The 24,412-nt window shown below is 39.4% G+C and overlaps 3 protein-coding genes across 3 annotated transcripts; 1 reads left to right on the forward strand and 2 right to left on the reverse strand.

Annotated features, from left to right (window-relative positions):
- Positions 1–115: 115 nt before the first annotated feature.
- sf3b4 (splicing factor 3b, subunit 4) lies at positions 116–5,318 on the reverse strand. The gene is made up of 6 exons (XM_073463130.1): positions 5,253–5,318; positions 3,899–4,027; positions 3,240–3,782; positions 2,530–2,691; positions 2,141–2,302; positions 116–445 (listed from the first exon to the last, which is right to left on the reverse strand). Exons 1-6 carry the CDS (start codon positions 5,284–5,286, stop codon positions 279–281), a joined length of 1,197 nt encoding a protein of 398 aa, XP_073319231.1. The 5' UTR covers positions 5,287–5,318; the 3' UTR covers positions 116–278.
- Positions 5,319–5,997: 679 nt separating this feature from the next.
- On the reverse strand, positions 5,998–15,193 carry lix1l (limb and CNS expressed 1 like). Its single transcript, XM_073462823.1, has 6 exons — positions 14,854–15,193; positions 11,804–11,967; positions 11,043–11,183; positions 10,647–10,742; positions 10,370–10,447; positions 5,998–9,985 (listed from the first exon to the last, which is right to left on the reverse strand). Exons 1-6 carry the CDS (start codon positions 15,191–15,193, stop codon positions 9,734–9,736), a joined length of 1,071 nt encoding a protein of 356 aa, XP_073318924.1. The 3' UTR covers positions 5,998–9,733.
- Positions 15,194–21,655: 6,462 nt separating this feature from the next.
- Positions 21,656–24,194, forward strand: LOC140993665 (type-4 ice-structuring protein-like). Its single transcript, XM_073463172.1, has 4 exons — positions 21,656–21,681; positions 22,715–22,783; positions 22,877–23,000; positions 23,801–24,194. Exons 2-4 carry the CDS (start codon positions 22,735–22,737, stop codon positions 23,988–23,990), a joined length of 363 nt encoding a protein of 120 aa, XP_073319273.1. The 5' UTR covers positions 21,656–21,681; positions 22,715–22,734; the 3' UTR covers positions 23,991–24,194.
- The last annotated feature ends 218 nt before the right edge of the window (positions 24,195–24,412 follow it).

Consider the following 24,412-nt stretch of genomic DNA (forward strand, 5'->3'; position numbering starts at 1 on the left):
AGCCTGAATTATCTTTAATTCAGCAGACAAAGTAAAGCCAATCATTAAGCCTTTAATCCAAATATGTGTTATTATGTGTAAAGTAATATGTGAGATGGAAAAAACATTCCAAAACTTGTACTAAAAATTTTATTTGTCAAAGGTCTTCATCTGTACAGTGGCAACAAAAAAGACAAACAGGTGGTTAAATTATTCTCACTATTACAAACTTGAGTAGATCTTAAGATGTTAAAAAAAAAAAAGCTAAACAAGAGCTCGTCTCAGCAGTCTGAGTTGGATTACGGCGGCATCGGTGCTCTCATAGGAACGCGTGGCGGGACACCGGGGGGTCTTGGAGGCATCGGAGGTCCCCTCTGGAAGCCAAAGGGAGGTGGACGAGGAGCGCCATAGCCAGGTGGAGGCATGGGAGGAGGAGGCCCTCTCATACCAGGAGGCACAGGTGGACCTGAGAGAGAAAGAGTCATAATGTGAGAAAATATTTACCTTTGATTATGTGCGCTAAATCCAGCCAAACGTAACCACAGTAAAGAGTATTTCAGCATCCTAAACAAGACTCTCGCAGGGGTAGTTATGGTGGATAATGTCTTTTAGGAACACAAGCAATGCAGTTTAGTTTGTTACACATTAGAGCGGTGATTTCCATGTTTCAATTGGCAAAAGCTGTGAATGGGACCGATAAAACCACTGACTGAGCAACCAGAGTCGTCTCGTCGACTGAATTTATGATGAAGGATTCTCCCAAACCCACAACAACATATAGAGAAGAAAGAACATGAGGCATTCAACGTCTGCCATTGTGCGTGTGACAGGTGTGTGGTTGAGAGAGTAGGCGGCAGAAAACAGATGGTAAATGCAAGCAGAGCAGAGGAAAAGGTTGGCAGTAAATGAACAGTAAAGGTTACTCCAGCTTTTCAAGACCAGAAAAAGTCTCATGCCATGTTGTTTCCTAACTGCTGGAGAAGGGAAAGGGGTCAGGGGCCGACATTTAAGTCTGCGATGAAGAGGCAAAACAGATCTAGGGTTTAAGTACATGTAGGTACAGGTTTTGAGGGTACTTCACCAAAAGTGTTTGAGAGAGATGCAGCCCAGTAAAGAACTAGAATTAAAGCGTCTTGGGATAAATAAACGCAATTTCACATTTGAATGACATCGAAAACTATCAGTTTCACTAATTTTCTTTATATGTTTCAGGTTTTTACTCCTCCAGTCAAAGTTTTTTCTGCTAACATTTTCATTACTGAAGTGTGGTTTTGTACTACATATGATCAAATTACCAACTACTTTCAACTCACACGCATGGCTTTACTTCAAACACAGTATCTACACTAATTTTGCACCAAGCCCTACACCAATATTGGATGCAGGCTTGACTTTCCTGTGACCCACCTCCAAATCAGAGTAAAACCTAAGTGTGTAATGGCGCCTGTAAATGTACTCTTAACAACTATCTTATACGTTCCTTGCATGTGACACACTATGCAAGGTAGATCTAATAATGTCTTGGTCTCAATCTGCCTCAGACTGTTTATTAACAGTTTTGGGGCAGGCAATGCAAGTCTCATGAATGTAAGAAAAGAAAAAAATGGATGCAACCAGAGACATTCACGCCCAAAACTTGCATCGTCCATCAGTGTCGTCTCAAGTTTTGTAAAATGTGGCAAACAATAAATAAGCTTTAGCCATATAGCTGGCATTTCTGTTTTGATGCTGTTGACATGATAACCAAGGCTCTGAGTCAGCCATCAATAGACTACGACCACATTTACTGATGACTAAAGATGTTATCACATCTCTCTAATGAACGTCAGCCGTTTAAATCTCAGAACTAGTTGTCGTTCATGGTGAAGGCGTCCTTAAAAAAAAAAAATCATTGTGCTAAGACACAAACCCAGCAACAAAATTTGCCTTACCAACGGCAGACCTGCCCATGAGTAGCTCATTTGTCAGGGTAGTCATGGCAACATGGGTATGTGTCGATGCTACAGATCATTAAATCTATACTGCAGCACAAGACAGCAGCCATCCATTTACAGTCAATACTGCTTGAGGCATTTTCTCCTTGAATGTCAGAGGTTTTATATGTAAACTCAACAAACTTTTATTTGACAACAAAGATTCAATGAGATGTCACAGTGCTTACCCATGGGAGGTCCGTACGGTGCTCTGGGTGGCATGCCCATGGGCGGGGGCGGGGGCATGCCAGGGGGTGGTGGTGCCCGTGATTGATTTGATCCTGGGGGAGCAGGAGGTGGAGGCACCATGCCAGGAGGAGCAGGAGGAGGCATGGGCATCTGAGGCATACCTGTGTAACACAAACAATAAAGTCTACATGTGATCTTGAAGAAAGGACTTCACAGCAGCTATTTATGGTCAAAAGTGCAAGACAATGAGGTGTCAATAATAAAGTTACAGACATGGGCAAGTCTTTTATTTCAAATGTACACTTTGGAAGCTTTGTCTGAATTTTTTTGCATTACTTCCCCACTTGCAGCCACTGTGGAAACCTTATAATCTTCAACAAACCATTACCTGGATGCATGTTGCCAGGAGGGAAGGGTGGTGGTCCGGGTGGGGGCCCACCACCACCCTGTGGGCCTCCCCCTGCATTTGGAGGCATGGCCATCGAAGGGGGCATTGATGAGGGCATGGATCCAGGAGGAGGGACAGGTGGGAAAACAGGAGGTGGCATGCCTGCAAACAGAAAGAGTCGTACTTACAAGTTAGTATTTTATATTTTACTTCAACACTAAGTCACGCTGTCTTTTCAATATTCTAATCATCTCTGCCATTGTGAGATTTTTTAAAATTTCATTAGTATCTAAAAAGAGGCTCATTCTTCAGTTGTCATGTTCACCTCAGTTATAGATATTGTCCAAGATTAAATCGGACCAATCTCTTCATCACTGACTGATCGAAGATGAAGCACACTTGAATTTCCCACAGGATTCTACTTTATCTCGTGGCCAGTAATGAAACAGTATCTACCCTCATGACACCCACCACAGCTTTAAGATACAGAAACTCAATAAAAGACCCGAAAAAACATAAAATTGAAAGTGTATAACTCTACCAATAGTAATTATAGTATAGTAAATGAAGAGTCTTTGGGTTTTTGACTGTTGGTTGGACAAAAGAAGCGATTTGAAGACATCACTTTGGGTTCTTGAAAATTGTAATGAGCATTTTTCAGATTTTTAAACATTTTATAGAATAAACAAACAAAAGTATTTCCTTCTTACCTGGCATGGGCATCCCAGCTCCCATTGCAGTGAGGACCGGTGTTGGAGCGGACGGTGGTGGCGGAGCGTCTGCAAACAGCTGATGCGGCCGGTCTGCCTGGGACAGAGGGTTTTGTGCAGCCAGGAGTCGCTCTGCAGCCGAGCCATGTCGCTCTCCTTTGGAATCCTTCTTGAAGGCGTAGGACACTGTGATGGGCCTGTTGCAGAGGTACTGGCCGTTCATGGCCTCGATGGCAGCGTCTGATGCGTCAAAGCTTGCGAAATTGATGAAGGCGTAACCCTTGGAGTTACCCGTGTCTGGGTCTCGCATGATCTTTGGCGTCTGGAGGATCACGCCAAAGGCACTGAATGTGTCGTACAGCAGTTTCTCATCGATCTCTGGGTCCAGATTACCAATGAAGATGTTTGCACCCACATCCAGGTTTTTGTTGTGCGCAGAGGCCTTGTTAACTCGAATGGGTTTGCCGTAGAGCTTTATCATATTCATGATTTTGATGGCATAGTCAGCATCCTCTTCACTGAGGAACTCCACAAAGCCATAACCTGAGAACGAGTTAAGTGATTGTTATTTATTTGCGAGATGAGATTTTTTTCTTCTCCTCTTGACATGTTACTACCTTGGTTAATCACAGTTTTAGAGGATATTAGCTGAAACTCACCTTGATGTTGACCAGTCACCCTGTCCTTGGGCATGTGTGTGTTGACCACAGGACCAGCCTGCAGGAAAAGCTCCCATAGTAACGGCTCTGACACTTTCTCATCCAAGCCGCCGACATACACAGTGGCGTCTGAAATAAATAAATAATAGAATTAAAAATGACCTTGGTCTTCATGTAACAAATACCAAGTATCCGCTTACATGTTCACAAATTGTTTTTCTTTGTTTTAAATCAGTTAAATAGGAAGACTCTTAATTCTCTGTGAAGTCTGCTGACCTATGATGGATATTTGTCATTACATTTTGTTGAGTGAATTAAGCTTAAGAATACTTTTCATTAAATGGAAGTTGATTAGCTAGTTGCAGCCCTTACACACACACACACACACACACACACACACACACACAGACTGAATAAAACTCATCTCAATGGGTATTGTTGATTCTGTTCTTTTGCTTCAAGATGTATTTCTAATCATTATTTCCATTCTACTCTATTCTAACCAATTTGGATGTTTCCAACGTCTTTCCCAACAGATTTCCCGAAATAACAATTGAATAACACATAAAAGGCTGCACAATAAATATCTCCAATAAGACCTCTTTCCTACAAACTACCTGATTATGACTATAAGAACAACTGCTGAGTGAAAGCTTGTGGCATTTCAATTATGTAGTTAAAATATAGTGTATAGCTATCAGCTGGAGGATATGACCTAAAATATATTAACCTTCTTAACAACGATACCAAATAAGTATCTGCGAGACTTTCATATGATGAGGCTTTTGTAAAAGGCTGTGTTAGAATCAAACAAAAAAGCTTTCTGATAGTTCTTACTGAACAAAACGATACTAATGTTAGTTGGTTAACCTACTTAGCCACTACACTTGTGGTAAAATCCCTAGCTTATTAAATGACGCGTAAAAGCACAGGAAATATGAGCAAAGAGAGACAAAAGTTTTGTGATTCTGCAGCAGACTCTATGGTAGCTTCTTGCTAAGCTAACTTTAGCTGTTAGCCAGCGGAACGAACCTCTGCTCCTAAAATGCTCACAACAGCCACCACACTTCAAATCGATCAGATCTAACGCTGCACACAGGTTCTCATGTCGCAAGTTGGTACGAGAAGTTAGAGTAAAGCAAATTTAATTGAAGGGCTGAAATAGCGGCAAGCTAAGCTAACGACATCTGAACACATCCATGTGATCGACCGGTTGTTTACCAAACTGTTAGCTAACCAGGCGGCTAACGACGTTAATAAAAACAACACGCGCAGTAAGAGGTGTAACCCGAAATTACACTTATAAATGACTGAATTAAAAAGGATAAAACAGTTATTATAATAGTGTTTTTACCTTGGTTTCTTTCTGAAATTGGTCCCGCTGCCATGTTGAATGAACAACGCAGGGCGAGCGTCCTTAACTGAGGCCCCGCCTCTTCCGGTGCGTGTGCCGGAAACGGAAGTAATTAAATATATGATTAAAAAATAAAATGAAATAAACATTTTTTTTAAAGAAATTACTGGCCATAATCAGTTAACATGATAAGTTCTATGGTTCAACTTGTGAAAAATCGTATTATTATAGAATCAGGAATTTATGTGTCATTATAATATTTTCAGTATGTGTATAGCCTGAAGCAATAATTGGAAAGACCCTATCAATCATTTTTTTCTAGGTTCCCTTTTTATTTTCTAGCTATTTCAAGTTACCACTACCTCCATTTTAAAAAATGTGCTAAAGAGTGTAAGGAAACTGTTGACTTTTAAGCTCGTCTTAGTTTGGTAAAAGGCAAACTTGAATTCAGACAGTGAAGGTTGTATTTTTCTTTTTAGCAAGAAAATTACATGTAAAATATTTATTTTTCAAAATGTTTTTTGAAAAGCTACTTTTTTATTACTTCAAATAAACATATGCCATTACAAATTATTATCGATTGGTTTATGGAGGTTCAGTTCTACAGCGGTCTCTCAGCAGTGAAATAAGTGAGATGACAGATTATTAAACATTTGTATGAGTCAATTTATTACATCATATAAATCTACTAAAAGTATAAACATGGAATACAAAATGTTCATAGAAAATACATACAATAAGGGCCTTGAGAAACACTTTTATAAAACAATACTGTATAGAATATGAAACATATAAAAACAAAAGTTAATCAACACATCATGCATCAAAGCCAAAAGAAGAAAGCCCAAGTTTTTTTATATATATATATATAAAAAATGGATAACAAAAAATATATTGTTTAAAAAAGCCTTCACTGATAATAATCACAAAGAAACATCAAAGGCATTTGCAAGAAGAGAGCTTTTAAGATTAATGGCTTGTGTTCAAAAATCACACACATAAGAATCTGAATTTGAGGGAAAAAAATAAAAATACACAATTCAAGATCTCCAGCCTTATTCCTGTAACATGCTCATTGAAATACTGGTAGTATAGTATGTTCTTAAGTTGGACTTAAAATTGATTCATGGGAGGTTTGAATCACTGACAAATTCAAAAAACTGACCTGCAGATGAGATTCTGGGAGAAAATAAATGTGAAAAAGAAACTGTTAGAGTACATGTACATGTATCCGCTCAAAGGTATCTTTTAACTTTTCAGTATTGACTCAAGAAGGCTGCAGGATGTTTGTAAAGAAGACAACATTATGTGGAAACATTTTCCTACTTGTGCTGCACACTTATTTTGCAAGCTGAGTACCAGAAATAACAATATATATATCATGATCATAAATGTATGCCAAAGGTAGTAAGATTTTATAAATCCTTCAAAATCTAATGTCACATAACATATTTAAGGAACAGTTTGACATTTTAGGAAATACACTTATTAATCTTCTGGTGGAGAGTTAGATGAAAAGACTGACCAATTTTATGTTTGTGCTGTAAATATTAAGCTAATAACTACTTCATGGCTCAGAGCAGTCTCCAGCAGAGACTCCGGGAAGTTACTGGCCCCAGTCCAGAAATAGTTTAGTCTAGCACACAAACACCTGAAAAGGTGAATTGCCATTTTTACACTTTGGTTTTTATACAGATTAAACAAACCAGATATAGCTTGTTTACTCGTGAGCTAGACAGGGTTTTTTTGCCTTTGGACAGAGTCAGGCTGTTGCCTGCTGCCTTTATGCTAAGCTAAGCTAACTGGCCAGAGTCTTACATTTAAAGGTCATATTGATAACATTTTTGTGTGGACAAATAATTAAAAAAAACATATATAACACCCAGAGAGCTTGTAGAAAGGTGCATAGGAAATGTATCACTTTTCCTTAAAAACACTTTTATGATTGTGAATTCATAATCTTAAAATGTTTGTTGGGTCTACAATGATTGTATTGTTTATCTCTCTCAGTTCCAGCTTCTAATAACGTTTGTAAGCCAATAGTACAACGCCGATGGTATCACATGGTGTTTGTGTTTCATCAGCGATGAACAGTCTTGGTAGTTGCCAGTTTGGGGACATTTTTTTTAAAAATTGCTGCGTTCTACTACCCTAACATAGCTAGCTAGTGTTAGCAACATTTACGTTAGCTAGCTTTTGCAACGTTGATGTTTGCTACCTAGCATAAGCAACATTAGCCAGTGCAACAAACTGGCAATCACTGAGGGGGGCAGATGATTTGAACAACAGCGGAGTTGTAATGTGAATGTAATGGCAGGGGGGAGATGGAATGCCACATTAAGTGGCTTAAAGGTTATCAATAACACCTTTAATGCACAAATTTAAGAATAGCATCAATTTCCCATCTAACTGTCCAACAAATAGCAAATAAACACATTTCCCAAAATCTTAAACTATTCCTTTAAGGTACTGCAACAGTAATATAGCATGTAATCCATAATTTTACCTTTAAATGAAATGACAAAAAACCTCGCAATGAAGAGTAGAACGTCCCCAAAAGACCTCATTGAATGAAATTTAAATTAAGAGTTTTTGTTTTTTTCTTACATGTAAAACTATTGCATGCAACCAATTTCATAAAGGCACAATAATTCGAGCAATAAAATAATAAAATTGGTTCTGGCTTTAATCACACTGCATCACTGCTGCTTTGTTTTCTATTTGCCGCCTCCTCAAATTGAGCGTAATCAGTTACTGCTGTTGTAATCCAGCATTCAGCAGGGAGACTGGCCCTCCTGCTGTTTAACTTGCATAACTCACTGCCCACATTTCCTTCAAACCAGAGCCACACATGATCAATTAAACTCTCACTTCCATTAGATGGGGTCTTTAAGAGGCTACTCACTGAAATGTCTTCATCACTATAATGTATTCAATACATTTTGGATGGATAGGAAAAAAACATTTACAGCAAAAAAGAGATCAGGTCCTTCAACGTAAAAATATGTGAAATGTGATAAGTGCGAGTTACATGCTATGTTTTTAGCTCATGGACATACTGTACACTAGCACTGCTAACAAACACATTCTGTTTCCAGTCTGTTGAAAAACAGAAACCACACTGGCTGGTATTGTTTTGCATCGACTGCAATGACTCACACTTGATGAATCAGCTTGTTAAAATCCCTCAACTCATTTTTTGGCCTTCACATTTTACCTCCGACCACTGCTAGATGAAGCACACAACAAAAAACACAATCTAGAGCAATTCAATAGTCTAAATGTTAAACGGCATCGCTTTGCAGACCCTTTAGTTGCTAGCACACTGAAAATATACATTCAGCTAGTGTCATGGTCACCAGGCATACAATGGAAACTAAAAAAGTTGTCAAAAACCTTTATAAAGAAAATAAAATGTAGTGATGGTTCACTATTGGATTTTTCAAAAACCTGAGCTGCTGTCAGAGCAATCAGCCGTCTGCTGACATTTTTGCAAAGTACCCTCAAATTATTACAGGAGCCAATAAGTATGTTTAAATGCTTACTTGAATTCTGGTATTACTTGAGGATGCAATTTTCACGTATTTACACTATTTCATTGAAGGTCCCATATTGTAGAAAGCGAGATCTCCGTGTCTTTTTTGATTATAAAGCCGTTTATGGTGCTTTAAATACTGTGAAAGCGTGAAAACGCTCAATCCAAAAACTCCATATTCAGAAACCGCGTCTTTAAACGAGGCATCAGGACTTCAGTAAGGTTGTGATGTCACAACTATACACTCACCGCCCTAAAACACCAGAAGAGTTAATGTGGGAACACATTGGGCGGTGCCTGCTCAGGCCTGTGGGAGCTGACCAATCACAGCAGAGTGGGCTTTTCGGGATGGGGGTCTTAAAGAGACAGGCACTAAAACAGAACGCTGTCTGAATATGGGACCCTTAATGGACATGGGGTACATGTGATCAAGTTTTTTAAGACCCATATATTTTACCACCTTCACTTGCCAGTCCAAAATACTATATGCAAGTAAACACACCCAAAACATGAAAGACAAACTTCAGAGTGATCCACACCTTGAACAAATGTGTTTGGTTCGATGGGTCATCTTAACTTATGTCCCGTACATTCACTGATGAAAGGCAGGTTTTGTTTCTGTAGGTCTACATACATGTGAAATAAGGAAAAAAACCTCAGTCAGCTGGTATGCCAAGCACATGTACAGGTATTTCTAAAAAAAAAGCACTGTTATCCTGTAATCACTAGGCACAAAGAGGTAACGGCTATAGCGGTAGGTGTTTACTTTACGGACAGATGTGCATACTGTAAGTCAAGGCCTGATTACCTGGTCCTCATGACAAAGCACAAGAAAAAAAACCCTAATACTTCAAACGACATCACCTTTATATCTATGAAGTGATCGATATCTTTACCAGGCATCCCACAGAGTGTGAAGGCGTGTTTCCATATAGAACGGCAGGTTTTAGTGCGAGGGCAGGGTGGCAGTGTTGGCTGCATTGAGTTGGCCCACAGCTAACATCAGGATGTCTTTCTTCTCTTTGTAAAAACGCAGTTCTCTGCCCGCCAGCCTGGCGTCCTCCAGTTCTCGCTCTGTCGATGCCAACTCTTGCGCGATGGTGCTCGCTACACTCTGTTCTCGGTTCACCCAGTCAGCGGCCATTTGAGTGCGCATGTCGTCATCCAGAGCCCGGTGGGAATAGTGAGCCAGCACTTCCTGCAAATTAAATATGTTGAGTGTTGAGGGAAAGCTAATTGCTCCTGTTAACTTGAGATCTAAGACTTTAATTTTTGGCCACGTCCAGCAAAACTCTCAGGTCAAAAATATAAAGCATTATATTTCCAATATGAAATTGGGAAGCACCAATATTAGCAGATATACTCTCAATGTCATCTTAAACTAGAGATCATTTTAAAAACACATCTTTTAGGTAGCCATTTTTCTGCAGTTATCTTGAAAGCAAAGCTCCAACTTATGTTGAGAAGAAAGTATGTTTAGTCTGTCTAGACCAGTCGTGCTATTTAGGCTAAGATTTGACACAGTTTGTTTGTTTGTTTGTTTAGGAAACTTGATGAAAAGTGATGAAAACTACTGCTGTACCTGTCGGGAACACTGTCGTTCTCTCATGGCTTTGAGACTCCCATTCCAGTGCAGCAGCTGGAACACTGTCATCAGCTCCTGAAACACAAACACAGCCAAGCCAGCAGATATATGTCATTTTCATCTTGCCTCAGAACACTGAATATAGAGCAATTCTGAACTTTTGAACTGCGCCTGTGCTCAAACCTTCCTAATGCTATTTTCACACTGTTCTGGTGTGTCTGAGTAGCATAAAATGCAACTTAACACGACACAGACATTCCTGAAGTTTATGTACCTGAAACTCCAGCATGGATTTGCCTTTGTTGGACTCAAGCATGAAGCGAAATGCACCGATTCCTGTGTTCGGATTGTCAGCCTCTTCTCTGTTTCCCTGTAAACAACAACAACTAGTTAGGGTCAGTGTGCTGGACAAATACTTGATTTTCTGATAAATATAATGGTGAGAAAATAATGATTATATGATAAGAGAATATCTTAAATACTTGTCACGTAGTTATCAATGCTCTGGTGCTTTCTTCTACATATTTGTTGCTGAGTTTTATGTATAAAATGGACATGTGTGTCATCAGTTTATCTCAACATGTGTCCTTTCAGTGAGGTGATACACTGCAGATAATATACTGTTACTTTAGGACTTTGGGCCTTCCATCTTTTATTAAATGTAACATACATTAAAGGAGGCCAGAGCCTCGCTGACGCTCTTTTCAATGAAGTCATCTGTGATGCGACGAGAGGGATGTTCATTAAAAACAGAGTTCATCAGGGCGATCTTGGCAGCGCTGCGTCTTGCCTCGGCTTTGGTGGGACAGAACTGTCAAACAGTGAAGAGGACATGCATCATCAATATAGATATACAGTCAAAAAGCTAAAGACAGGGAAAGTCAGGTAAAGTTTTCTTGAGCTTCACTGTAAAACAGTGTTACGGCATTCTCCCAAACATCTGAAGCAGATGGATACTCGTTTTAAAATGTTAAAAAATATATAAAATGGCTCCATACAGCTCCTCTGGTGTAATCCAAGTCTATCGAAGCCCCAAGAACACAAATTGATTTGAAAAGACACTCGATGTGTTGTGGAGCTTGTGAACCATCTTCAGACTGGGTGCATGCTAACCCTTTAGCTTAACAACTACAGTGAAGATTTTGGAAGAAAAAAGGGTGTGAGTAATATCTTTTCAAATTAATTCAGGATCTCTGGGTGCCCAGAGACTTGTATTATGCCAGACAACCTGTATGGAGCCATTTTAGTCCCCATCTACTTCAGTAGTAGGTTTTGTCCATATTTGGTATGTTGTGGTGGCAAGCATGTTTCTTTCGTTTTTCTTACATTAAAATGTACAATTTGAGGGGTTTCTCCACATTCAAATCAAAAAATCCAAAGACAACTTAATTCCTCTGATGTTCTTATAACAATCATGCTAAGAAAGTGTACCTGAAAACTTCCGAAGCAGCTGCCTCCGGGAAGACTAACATAGCAGACGTATGGCGGGCTGTTGGAGGGGACCATTTCATAAACAACCAGAGCTCCGTTCCGCAGGTCAGCCCCTCTGGTCAGTTTCATCTGCCAGAACTCCTGCAAAGCTTCCACCACGTTTACTGGAGTGCACAGAGATAAAAGAAGCCTCATCACATTGTGGTATATCAACACTTTGACTATCATCATTGATTTACATACAAACAGTCTGGCTTCCTGGAGTCTAAAAGCTTTTATGGCGATCGGTTTGCATTTAAAGTGCCCTTAGTGCAACATCCTCTCTAAACACAAAGATGGAAAGGGTGGAGGAGGAGGTCGCCTCGAGGATGCCAGAGGCTTTTCCTGAAAATATTTAGGAGGAAATTCTGCATCACCTCCGAGGAGCTGCTTAAAGAAACACACCCTCAATTCGACACTTTTTTTTGCCCATGTGTGAAATTTACAGTCCTGCCCTTCAAAAGGAAACAACAACAAAGAGAAGCAGTAAAATTTGCGGCTGAGTCAGAGACGATTATTTGGGGTCTGCAGGGAGATGTGCGCACAGCCAACATTATCCAGGGTTGTTTAACTTCTGTTAGCCCTCGGCTCTTTCCTGCTGAGCTCTCACCGTTTGAACATTTGCAGCCTGCTTCTCAGTCTCATACTGAGTCTGGAGCCCGATCAGAACGTTTTAGGACTGTCTATTGAGGCCTCTGTAAACAAGCCGAGATATATTCTGAGATGAGACATTAAAATCCCTAAACTGCAATCCAAATAATTTTGTTGTTGCTCTTAAATAAAACGCTCACTATAAACTGCTCTCTGGTTGTTAGCCAATTGTAAAGTAATAACTTATGTGCTACTGGAAGACAGCAGCATCGCTCTCTGGGATATTACTTTAGCAATAAATACATTTGAGTCCGTAGTGTTTAAAACATATTCTTCATCAGTTAACAAGCTGGTAGTAGATGTATAGCAATATGTATTCTATTTTACTGAATTGTAGATCAGTTTGCATCAATCAGAGACAAAGTTATTTTTGTGCATCTAAAGGGTTCAGGGCAGAGATAAGATAATGCATTTTGGTCTGTTTTCTATCTGTTTTTGAGCATGTCCAGGAAGATAGAGCAGAGAGAGGCAGGAAATATTGGGAGGATAACATGTGACAACCATGCTGGCCAAGACGCAGACCCACAATGCAGCAGTGGCATGGCATCAATCAGCTCATATCTGGCGAATGTGTCACGGGGAAAAGTAAAAATAGAACAGGATTTAAATAAATGATCACAGACAGAATTACTTAACTTTGCCTTAATAGTTATTGTTTGTTTTTTTTTACCAACGCCAAGGAGGTTATGTTTTCACCCATGTCCATTTGTTAGTTGGTTGGTTCGTAGAAAGGATTACAAAAACAAATACTGAACAGATTTCCACAAAACTTGGATGGAGGATGGCTCAGCTCAGAATAGTTCCAGATAACATTGCGAAATAAGGCTTCTTTCAACATTTTCGTTAACTTCTCAGGGAATAATACATGTTGATGAAAAAAAATCAGCTGTATTTAGTGGGCTGGTAGCTATGAGTGAGAACAATTTGATGCAGATCCTAGATCTAGGGTTAGGGGTTAAAGGGGACTGTTGGGCCTTAGCGGAGGTAAGCACTCGCCTGAGATTTAAAGCCTTTTAATTCCCTGGTAATGGCGTAATTATAACTACCACAAGGAAAATATAGAAACCAAAATGACAGCATAATGTCAGGAAAATAATTGTTACCAAATGCCAAATGTGTTTTTCTGCAGTAATGTGATAATTTACCTAACACCTTGAATAAATCACAAAATTGGAGCAACATTGAGACAGTCTTTGGGGTGCTGCCAATGTTGACGGTGTTAAGTCGCCTAAATGGGATAGAGGAGGGAAGAGGGTGTTAGTGGAGCCACAGAGGGACAATCTTTTGGAAATAAATCCTATTAGCACCCGACAGGAACATTTGTATTAGCTTCAACGGTCTACATTATAGCAGCTTTTTAGGCTGATGTTGGTTTAAAGCATACCTATTTTAGTCCGCGTGTTGTTGAGCACGAGGGGATCATCATGAGGAAAATATCAGGCAATATATAAATCCAATAATTACTAGTGGGTTTTTTTGTATTGAATGTTGAAAGTTTCAATACTCATTTTCTGCCGTATCCATACACCAGTTTCTTACAGAGTTTTATTGGTAGATTATTTTTAAAAGCTTGATCTAAAGAGAAAAAACATGAAATTTAATGTTTATAGAGGCTTTCTTCTGTTATAACCTTGTTATATTATCTTTTATAGAAACTTAAATCCTATGTCCTCAATGATGTGTCATTTTTCCCCATGCCATTGAAAATGATACTGAATATCAAGATTTTGCAAAGTTTTGTCTCGAAGTTAGACATTTCAGTACTGTGACAGTACATCTGGAAAGATGTATAAACTCTATTTAGCTCAATAAATAATAAACTCCCTGGTTTTACCATCTGACAGTGTGTAAAGCCCCTGTTTTTGCTTTGTTTATTCAACATTATACACATTTGTCACTGTTTACATCACAGGCCCAGTACTGTACTGTGTCCAATGTAAAACAAGATGGATTTGATGTGGTTAATTTACAGGTATAATGGCTCATTGTTCGCAGATGTAATCCCCAGCAGAGCTGTGCTAGTTAATCCTTTAATGAAGTGCTTGAAGCCAAAAGCTATGTAAATATCAAAGGAGAACTTTTAAATCCAGACAGAAACACTGTGGTGATATGGCCCTTAGGTGAAAAAAATGGCCATGAGTGCCTGGTAAAACACCGTGAAGTCAGTGAATGTGACACTGTGGTCAAACATGGATGTTACAGGAATGTAGCATGTGTTTTTTCCGTTGCTAATCCACTTCCAAACAAATGGCGCAGCTAAAAGTGGCTTTCTGCTCCTCAAACTCCCTCCACAGTGTGACACACATAAACACATTACCTCCACATTAAACTGAGCCTTGTTTATCACCGCTGGACCTTACCTCTGCCATAACCTTGCGTGTGTTTAGCGAAGCTGCGGACCACAGCCTCCACCGCCTCCTTCAGCACCGCCGGGTTCCCGGGGTTACAGTGGCCGGCAGCCCCCGGCCCCAGCCCCGCTCCGACACCGCCGTACAGGCTGTGGAGCTGCAGCGGGGGAGGCGGAGGAGGAGGCCCGGACGACGCGGCCAGAGAGGCCGGGGAGGGCAGGAGCGGCGCGATGGGGACCGTCACCCCGGGCCGGAGAGAGGAGCGGAGGGTCCCGGTCGGTCCAGAACCGAATCCGATCCCTGGCTGTAGCCGCTGAGGGCGGATACTGTCCGGGATAACGTTAGATTCCATTGTCCCAACGTAACGTCTGCGGAGTCCCGGTCCGGAGGAGATTTACAGCGACAAAACCCGACGGCCTCAGGCTCAGAAAGGCTCTCTGAAGCTGAATGAACAAAAGTGTTTGCTGGCTTTTGTCAATCACAGCCGAAAGAAGAACTCAGCCGATGTTCATTCGACACATATCACTGCTGCCCCGCATCCTCACTCTCTGGATTAGGCTGCGGGATTGTCAGTCAAATGATGCCTTCAATGTCACCGTGTGTTGCAGTATTTTCGCACGTTTCACCACGGATGCCTGTGGTTTTTGCCTTGTATCCACCATTTATTGCATCCTACATAATAGATATGTAGATTTATTTTGTAGGTATGTGATGTGATGCGTGTTTGTATGTCACTAGCTTCTGCACAATGATTTGTCTTTGTTTTCCAGGCCAGTTATTGTAACAGTGACTGTGTTTTTGTGATTATTATTGTTCAGACCAGTGTTTGTCACAAAAAATGGTCGCTTTATTGTGACAACTCTGTTCTTATGCAGCATTATGTTTAACCCAACACAGATTTTACTTAATCTGATTGTTGTAATTGTTCTGTTCTCATTACATATTGTTATTTTTTTTTGTCTACTTTGTTTACTTCTGTGTTTAGCCTACTACTTTGCTTTGTTTGGATAGCTTTTGTCGGTCCATCCTGGATGAATGATCCCTCCTCTGATGCTCTTTCTTACATTTAATCCTTTTTTCTTTCACATGATGTTTGTGCACGTGGGGATTTTATTTCTGTATCCAAATTGAGTGTCTAAGGATAGATTGTGTATAATCTAAAGACGCTCAATGATATAAACAAAAAACATAATTAATTTGATGTATATAAGACAAATGTGACCTTGACTTTGACCTTGACACTGATTTACTATTTCATTAGGTATATCTTTAGTGTCTAACACAACTCCAATTTGCAAATGCAACCTATAAAGTAAATTGTTTTAATTCACATTATGCCTGAAAGAAATCTCTATTGTAATTTTTGAAGTCAAACTCAGTGTTGCTGTTGTGTTGGATTGAATTAAATTCCACCAGAAGGCGTTTCTAATGTTTCATGCAGGATGACAGAATATTAGAAAATCACCAGTTAGTGATGGAAGAAGTAGTGCCGCTTAAAAATGTAATATACGATTAATATTGCAGCTTGCAGCTCCTCACCAGAGATTTCTGACAGGCGCTTGTTTGTACCGCAATTACGTTAATCTCATTTGCGAAACTGGGACTTTCAATATTTCAGTCGATTACAAAGTGTGCCAGAGCCATTTCAGTTTAGTTATTGCAAATACAAACTGACAGTGTAATTGTTTACGCCCCTTGCGATGGCACAGAGCTTTAGTGGAAGCAAGATGCTGCCACATCAAGCCCTTCAAAGAACAAACTCGTAAATGTCACGTTTTATCAGATAACTCCACTTTAGTTTTAAGAGTCTAGTTTTATGTGCATGCTGTTGTGATATTTCCGACATTTTGTGTAGCACCTGAAGGCAGCAGTGGAAAGTCAGAAAAATCAAGACAAGAAATCTGAGCCTCCTCTGTTCTCCTCTGGCAACAACAGAGTACAACTCCAGTGTGGCTTTACAGCTCCAGCTCTGCAGCCTCAAGCATGTGATTAAAACTTGGAAGCGGAGTGACTCAGTTTACTCGATAAGAGGCTGAAAGAAACGATGATCTTTCTTTGGAGCAGTGAAACAGATCGTGCAAGTGAGGAGTAAGTGGGTTTAACTGGGAGTCAGGGGACCACCAACTCTGTGCAGAACAAAGAGGAAATGGGACCTCCTCTTGTGCTTCCTAAATGTTTTTTTTATGACTTTCTGGAGCTTGTGTGTAATTTTTCATTCTTCCTGCGGTCTGGTTTGAGGCCAGAGGAGGAACCAGGGAGCATTTCAATATATCTTTTCTCAAGCTGAATCTGCAAAAACACATTTGTAACAAATTCCAGTACACTGAAAATCTCACAGACTCCAAGACTGTCTAAAATCTAAACGCTTGAGATGTGGCCTGTTAGCACTGTTTACTTTAGAGTACACACACACACACACACAGAAAGGAAAATCAACAAAGTCATATATCACAGCTGTAATGAGTGTTTGGCTCACTGGAGGGCGTGCTCTCATTTCATTACATCTGTTAATAACCTCAGCTATGCAGCTCAGCTCAGTTTGGACACTGATGTTGTTTTTCAGACATTTTTCTAATGCTGAGTTTGTACAAGCTGCTGTGTGTTTGCTGCTCACATTACTCAGGGTCTACTTTTAGCAAGGCTGACCTCCATGATGCAGACAACTTTAATTCAGGAGGATTCAAAGCCAAAGCCATACGTTGGTGTAAGAGATCCTCTGACCTAAATACTGACTGAACTGATGTCTTCCCCCCACTTCCTCATCTTTTCTTCCTCTCATTGTTGATCAAATTACTATTATTATAACTAACAACCATCCTAAACATGGTTTGACCTTCACAGCACAGATGTCACAATACCATATTCTTAAAGGTGCATTATGTAAGAATCGGCCTCCTGTCAAATTCATACTAAAAAAACAATTACAGAGAACACAAATAACAGGCTTACTGCAACTGTAGCTACTGTTAGCTCAGTTAGCCCTGCAGTTAGTGGTTTGGACTGGGAGCTTGGGGAACCAGGGCTTTGGAGCAGGACGGGCTGGGGCTACCTGGTTAGCATGTTAACTTCGATTGGTATCTCTGCAGCACGTTATCTAGACACCATAACGACAAAACTGCTATTTATTCACCTATGTTGATCATTTTAGTTCATTTTTAAAAATGTTTTTAACAAAAATTCTTACATATTGCACCTTTAAACTCCTGTTTTTTAAATCAACAACCTGCACAAATTGGTGGTACAGGAAAAGTCACTGAACACACCATCACATTTTTAATAATGTTGATATAGGATAAGATATACTTAAAAAATGAGGCGGTAATCATAAGACTGTGCAGCCTTAGGTTGAGAATGTGATTGGGGATCAGTTTTCTTTAATAGCTTTGGTACTCTCACTACTATTGAATGAGGATAGCATTTCAAAAGTATCATACTTTTGACTTCACAATAAGCTGTTCTGTAAAATGTCTGACTTTGGCACAACCCAGTGGTGGAAAATAATTATATTTGTATTGAGGTTACTTGATTATTTTCCATTATCTCCCATTTCATTCTGCTACTCTTCTACATTTCAGTTCTTTCTACTGACTACAGTAGAGTTAGTTGATAGTTACTTTTCAGAATAAAGGTGCTCCATGGATCTTCTGCATTGTGCTGGAAACCAGTCGTAGTTTACGTTTGTAGTCTCCATTTCTAAAAACTAACGTTAGCTTCTGTTGCTCTCTTTTAGAGTGGAGAGAGGCACTGAGACGAGGCACTCGAGATCTCACAAAGAAATCCACAGTCCAGCAGCATTAATCAACTTAAATAGAACATCCACAGGCTTGTATAGACCAGTGAGAGAAATGTAGAAGGTTTAATTTTTCACATCATGTTACAATCCTCACACATATGGCCAGTAAAAACGTGATTAATGCCTGTAAATTGCAGTGTTGGGGCATCTTATCATGTCTCAGATTTCTGGCAATTCCTGGCAGTTCCTCCAAAAGGACATTTTCCCACTAAACATCACAGATGGTTTCAATTAAACCACAGTTTGAAGGAAAAATTAACCAATATTTCGATTCCAAAAAGTGAATATAAATGTATGCAGCAGAACTTTGGCTCTTCTTACTTCTTACCTCGTTAATCATCTCATGACTGCTTTGATTCATCTTGTGACCCTTTGAAGGAGGCCTGACTCCTGGGTTGGGAAACACTTGATTCAATCAAACTGTATGTAAAGTAGTTAAACACACGTTGACACACTGATGCAGCTCTAACAATCTAATCATGTAATATACTGTAAAGCCTAATAATAGTAATATAAATAATAGTATTTCTACACAAGGAATAGTTTTACTTTTGATATATTAAGTACATTTTGCTTTTACTTTAACTTTAATGGTGTGTTTTTGCATTGCATATTTTATTCACTTAAATGTGTATAAAAGTAACTTTTAGGACAGATGTTGTAACTTTTATACATTAAAAACATTTGATGACTGAATGAAATATGACACAACCAACTCTATATAAAGTATGTAAAGTAGTTTTAATCAGCTCCGCTCCAACCAGCCGAAACATTCAAATGCTGCTTAATTGCGACTGCAACAATATTAAAGGTGCACTATGTAGTTTTGGGGAAGAAATTTTAATCAGAAGAGAAAGAACAAACTGAATAAACAAACTGACCTTAAAGGACAACACAGTTTCATACTGTTGTACTTTGTTTATATGTGGTGGACCCTGCCACCTTTCTAGCTTCAAACAGTGTTCTGGGGACCTTAATGTAACCTGAGAACAGCTTGTTTATTGAGTTTTGGAAAGAAACTAGTTACTAAATTCTGATTCTCCAAAACAACACAGTCCTCCCTTAATAGTCATCAAATAGCAGCAAACTTACAATACATATTATTGTAACACTGAAAACAATAAAGAATACATTTTGCTGATAATATTTATGCTTTTCTCTTCTTACCACCTCTTCCTGCTGCAGTATATTTATGTACTCAGGTCTATGTCATCCCTGCATGCCTTGCATACCACAGCGAAGATGTTTCCACATCTGGAGCACTTTCTTTCTCATTTTTTGAGGTGTAAACACCCTGAGCTGTTTCCACCAGGGGAGTCCAGGCCACCGGTGAACGGACTGTGGACAGAGAGAATAATCTCTGGTTGAAAACATTCCCACATCTGGTTTTGATCTAAGCGTTACAGTAAAAAAAAATCTGACTTTTAAAACTCCAGCACAGGGCTTTACCACTTGATGAATAGAGACTCATAGGATTGTCGTTCACATATTTTCCCCGTATTCCCATTTCCCCCCTGTCTTGAGTTGTTTATTGCTGACTGGGGTGGAGTGTGCTTGAGAATTAATTACTTTACAATAACCATAAAGATAAACTGGCAGCAATAACACCCTGTTGGATGGTAACCAAAGGTAGAAGGTTTACATCCACATGGATGTGAGTCAAATGGGACTTCTTCCTAAAGAACAGCTGACTGAATGTCTAAAGACCATGTTGTTTTAAAAGCTCTTGTTTTTTCTTGGTAAAATATCTTTTAATCCTGGAATCTTGGAGCTTAAAGGTCCAAAGAAAAGGCTCTGTATCGACTCTAAACAAGAGATTTAACTCTTACTCCTCATTCAGTAGTTTTCCTGTTTAGGCAGACATTCACAATTAAAGTTTAAGATAGTGAGTAGAAAACAAAAGTCTACAGACTTGCTAGCAGATCTGCGAGGCTCCTCTCCTCTTGAGCTATTTGCTAACATAGCATGCCAACATGCCCACAAGGTCAGTGCTAATATGCAGATGCTGAGAAGGTAAAGTGTTTACCAGTGGTAGCATGCTAACATTTGTTTATTAGCACAAGACACAAAGTACACTTGAGGCTGGCGGGGTATTATGCAGGTACATACTGGATGAATTGAAATGCTGTCCTGCAAATGCTGCAGATTAAAAATCATGGGATGACCAGAGTGAAATCACAATCCATCAGATAGCTGTTTCAGACACTTCAGACACTGTTTCAGACACTCAGTACAAAAACGGCAATTTGTTTGTGCAATAGATGAAAAGTTTATTGCGGCAACTGGGCTGAGAATACTTTCGTTTTCTTCTTTTTCTGCTGTCAATGCCTCACGATAAACGTACATTTTATTGCCACTCTTACATTTTTATTATTATTTAATATTTAGTTCCCTTGAAACAGTTACACAACATGGGCCACTGACACATACCACAGCATTTGTAGCCTAGTTTGTGACCTCTGGGTTGACCTTTATACACTGACAAACGACTGATTATTAAAGCAGCACAGATCACATCAATCATTCAATCATAGCTATAAAACACAATAAAAACTAAGTGCCACCTACTTAAAGTTTGATTCTTAAATCATAAGTAAAACAACACCACAAACTATGTTACAACTACAACTGTACAATAAAAATGAGAAGTAACACAGGAACAAGCAAAGACATGCTGCTGTCAGTTATCTTCTCTGTTATCATATCTGTTGAGGCTGATGTGGCAACATCAGCGTAGTCACTGTCATGGTGATGCTGTCACCGGTGATTAAGTGTTTTATTTAATCAATATGATAAGATGCACTCTCATGCAGGGCAGTCAGCAGAGGGACTCTTGGACTTTGGTTTAGTTTGCCCAGGTGGCAAACTCAGCAGCAAGGGTCAGCACTGTTAGTCCCTAACTGGCACAAACATCCAATGATGTTTTGTTGCTTTATCTCAGCCAATCAGGTTCGCTCATGACAGGGCTGCATCACCTGGCTGGACTATAAGAAGGGTGAGAGAACCCAAGGAAGGCACCATCCGGTCCAGATCCTCCTGCCGTACAGGTGAGTACAACTCTGGTCATCTCATCCTCTTATGGGCTGCATCTTTATTTTAAAACCACTGATTGTTTCTAAACTTGAGACTGAAATTTTACCTTTATTTTGCTCTGGCTTTTAATGAGAGGAACTGATGTCAACTAATTTCAAAAGGAAGATTGAACTTGAACAAAATATATGTAGAAAATGTAACTGTGAACTTATGTGTGACATTTTGAGAAGCCAATTTCCTTTATTTGATTTGTTTTTTAATATTGTTAACGTTAAACCCTCTCAATCTCACTGAACGTTTAAAAGAATGAATAAATGACCCAAAGAAAGTTAAGCACTGAATTTAAAGCAGCAAAGCGACATCCATCTAAATTAATAAGCCATTGGAAGTGATTATTTTCTTGTTATGCTTTATTTGTAAATTTAAGATTTGTTTTTAATTTCAAAGAGAAAAAACTATGAGATCCTCCACAGGTGAGGTGTGGAATAAAGCCTTAAAATTGATAAATATCTTATTCTAAATACACAAGAGATACAGTATATTGATCGTTAAAAAAATCATTGGGGTGTAGCAGTTTGAAAATCATGATAGTTATATCTGCTTTTAAATAGAAGTGATCAAAAAAACATTTCTGACCTTGTGAGATAAGAGATTTACTTTTTGACATGTTGTCTTTGATAAGCCTGATAAAGTTTACAAGTTAATGCGTGGGGGTTTGGACAAACATGACGAGTGACTAAATAATATTTATTTTACTACCTCTTGACAATTAGCCAGGGCAGGATTCCAAGAACAACTTTTATCAGTGAGTCATCCGATAAAAGCAACAGGAGGCCTTCCTACACTCTCTCAGCTCTGAAAAACAACTTCATGAAACATCCTCGTGGCTCGATCAAAGTCTTTTTAAACATTAAAATGATCAGGGAAGATTGAATACACTGCTCCATTGTCTCAAGATGAGCTCAAGCCTAATGGAAAAAAAAGGATGAAGAGAGGAACCTGTAGTATATTAACATCAGAATAACTCAATTCTGTTTGTTTGTATAGGTCTACTCCACTCAGCAGCCATGAAACTCTCCCTCATCGTCGCCGTCGCCGTGCTCGCTCTGGCACACGGTACAGTTTGACCTTCACACTGGTTTCTTTGAATGTTTATCAGTTGAAAAACAATCTCACTTATTGACTTGTTTTGTGTTTGGAAACCCACAGGAAGCTTTGCACAGGATGCTACTGATCTTCAGAAGATCGGTCAGTACTTTGAGGAGATGAAGAACAAAATGACCCAGGACCTGACTGCATTCCTTGAAAACCAGGACCTGACCAGCCAGGCTCAGTGAGTATACAGTGACACCTGACTGACACCTCGACCTGCGCGCGGTCAGGGTTAGTCGCGGTTAGTCATGATGGTGACTCATGATGATTAGAATCTGCTGGACCTCACTGGACCTTGTACATTGTTAAATGCCAATCGACAAGTTATAAGTTGTGTAACTCGTACTTTACTTGAGTATCTCCATTTTAAGCTTCTTTAAATTTCTGCTTTTAACAGAAAGTACTTAATGTTTTACTATTACAAATTGAGCTACAACAAGCTCAATGTCGCCCAGCTAATGCATCAGTAACAATAATGCAGTGATGGAATGTAATTTAATACATTTACTCAAGTACTCTACTTAAGCACTATTTTGACACACTTGTACTTAACTTGATTATTTCCACTTCCTGTTACTGTATACTTCCACTTCACTACACTTGAGGAAAACACTGTATTTTTCACTCACTACATTTATGTGATAACTTTAGTTACTTTGCAGATTCTGCATTAGAGTCAAAGTAGCACATTTTGCAGTATTTAGCACTGAATTGATGTTTTCTTCTGATAGTGAAAGCAAAGTCAGTTTTCACTCTTTTATGTAAGAAGTGCATCATTAGTAAATGAGCAAACGAATGACTGAAATGTATCTCACAGAGCCCCTTGTGCCCACTTTGACTATTCTGCAAGCATAAGAAATTAAAATGTGGCCATTATTTAAGAAGCCCAGGACACATGATGAGACTGCACTGTAATGTGCCATTTAAACAGGTGTATTTCTGGCTTTCCTAAATGTTCTTTCATTATGTTCTACCCCAAAGGAGCATCCAGACCCAGCTGGAGCCCCTGGCTGAGCAGCTGAAGACTGTTGCTGCCGGCGTCGAGGAGCAGATCAAGCCCATGGCTGCCAGCGTGCAGGCTCAGATCGCACCCATGGTCACCGAGTTCCAGAAGCAGATGGAGACCATCTTCCAGCAGCTGACCGAGCAGGCCAAGGCCATTGGCAACTAAACCAATTGTCCTTTAAAAAAAGATGCAAATGTGCCTCTGTACCAACATCTCCTCTGTCATTGACTGAGTTAACGGAGCTACTTGCATTTGAAGGCGGGCCTGAAAGTGCAGGCAGAAGTACACCTGCCTAAAATGTGTTTTCAGTGATTGTTAACAGTGACATTAACATCTCTGTCCTAAAGCACAATAAAACTGGAAACAAAACTTCACTGTGTCAATTTCATTTTGTATGTGTATGAACACTTGAGTATTTTGATTTGGCCAGCAGAAACTGATACCAGTGGCGGAAAGTAATTAAGTACATTTACTCCGCCTTTACCTTTTGAGGTACTTGTGAACTTGCAGATTTAGTTTAAAAATATGAAATATAATCAATAAATACATTCTGATGTAATATTACAGATTAGGATGACATTTTATTG

This window comes from Pagrus major, chromosome 3 (genome assembly GCF_040436345.1).
Source record: "Pagrus major chromosome 3, Pma_NU_1.0".
In the NCBI taxonomy this organism is placed as follows: Eukaryota; Metazoa; Chordata; class Actinopteri; order Spariformes; family Sparidae; genus Pagrus; species Pagrus major.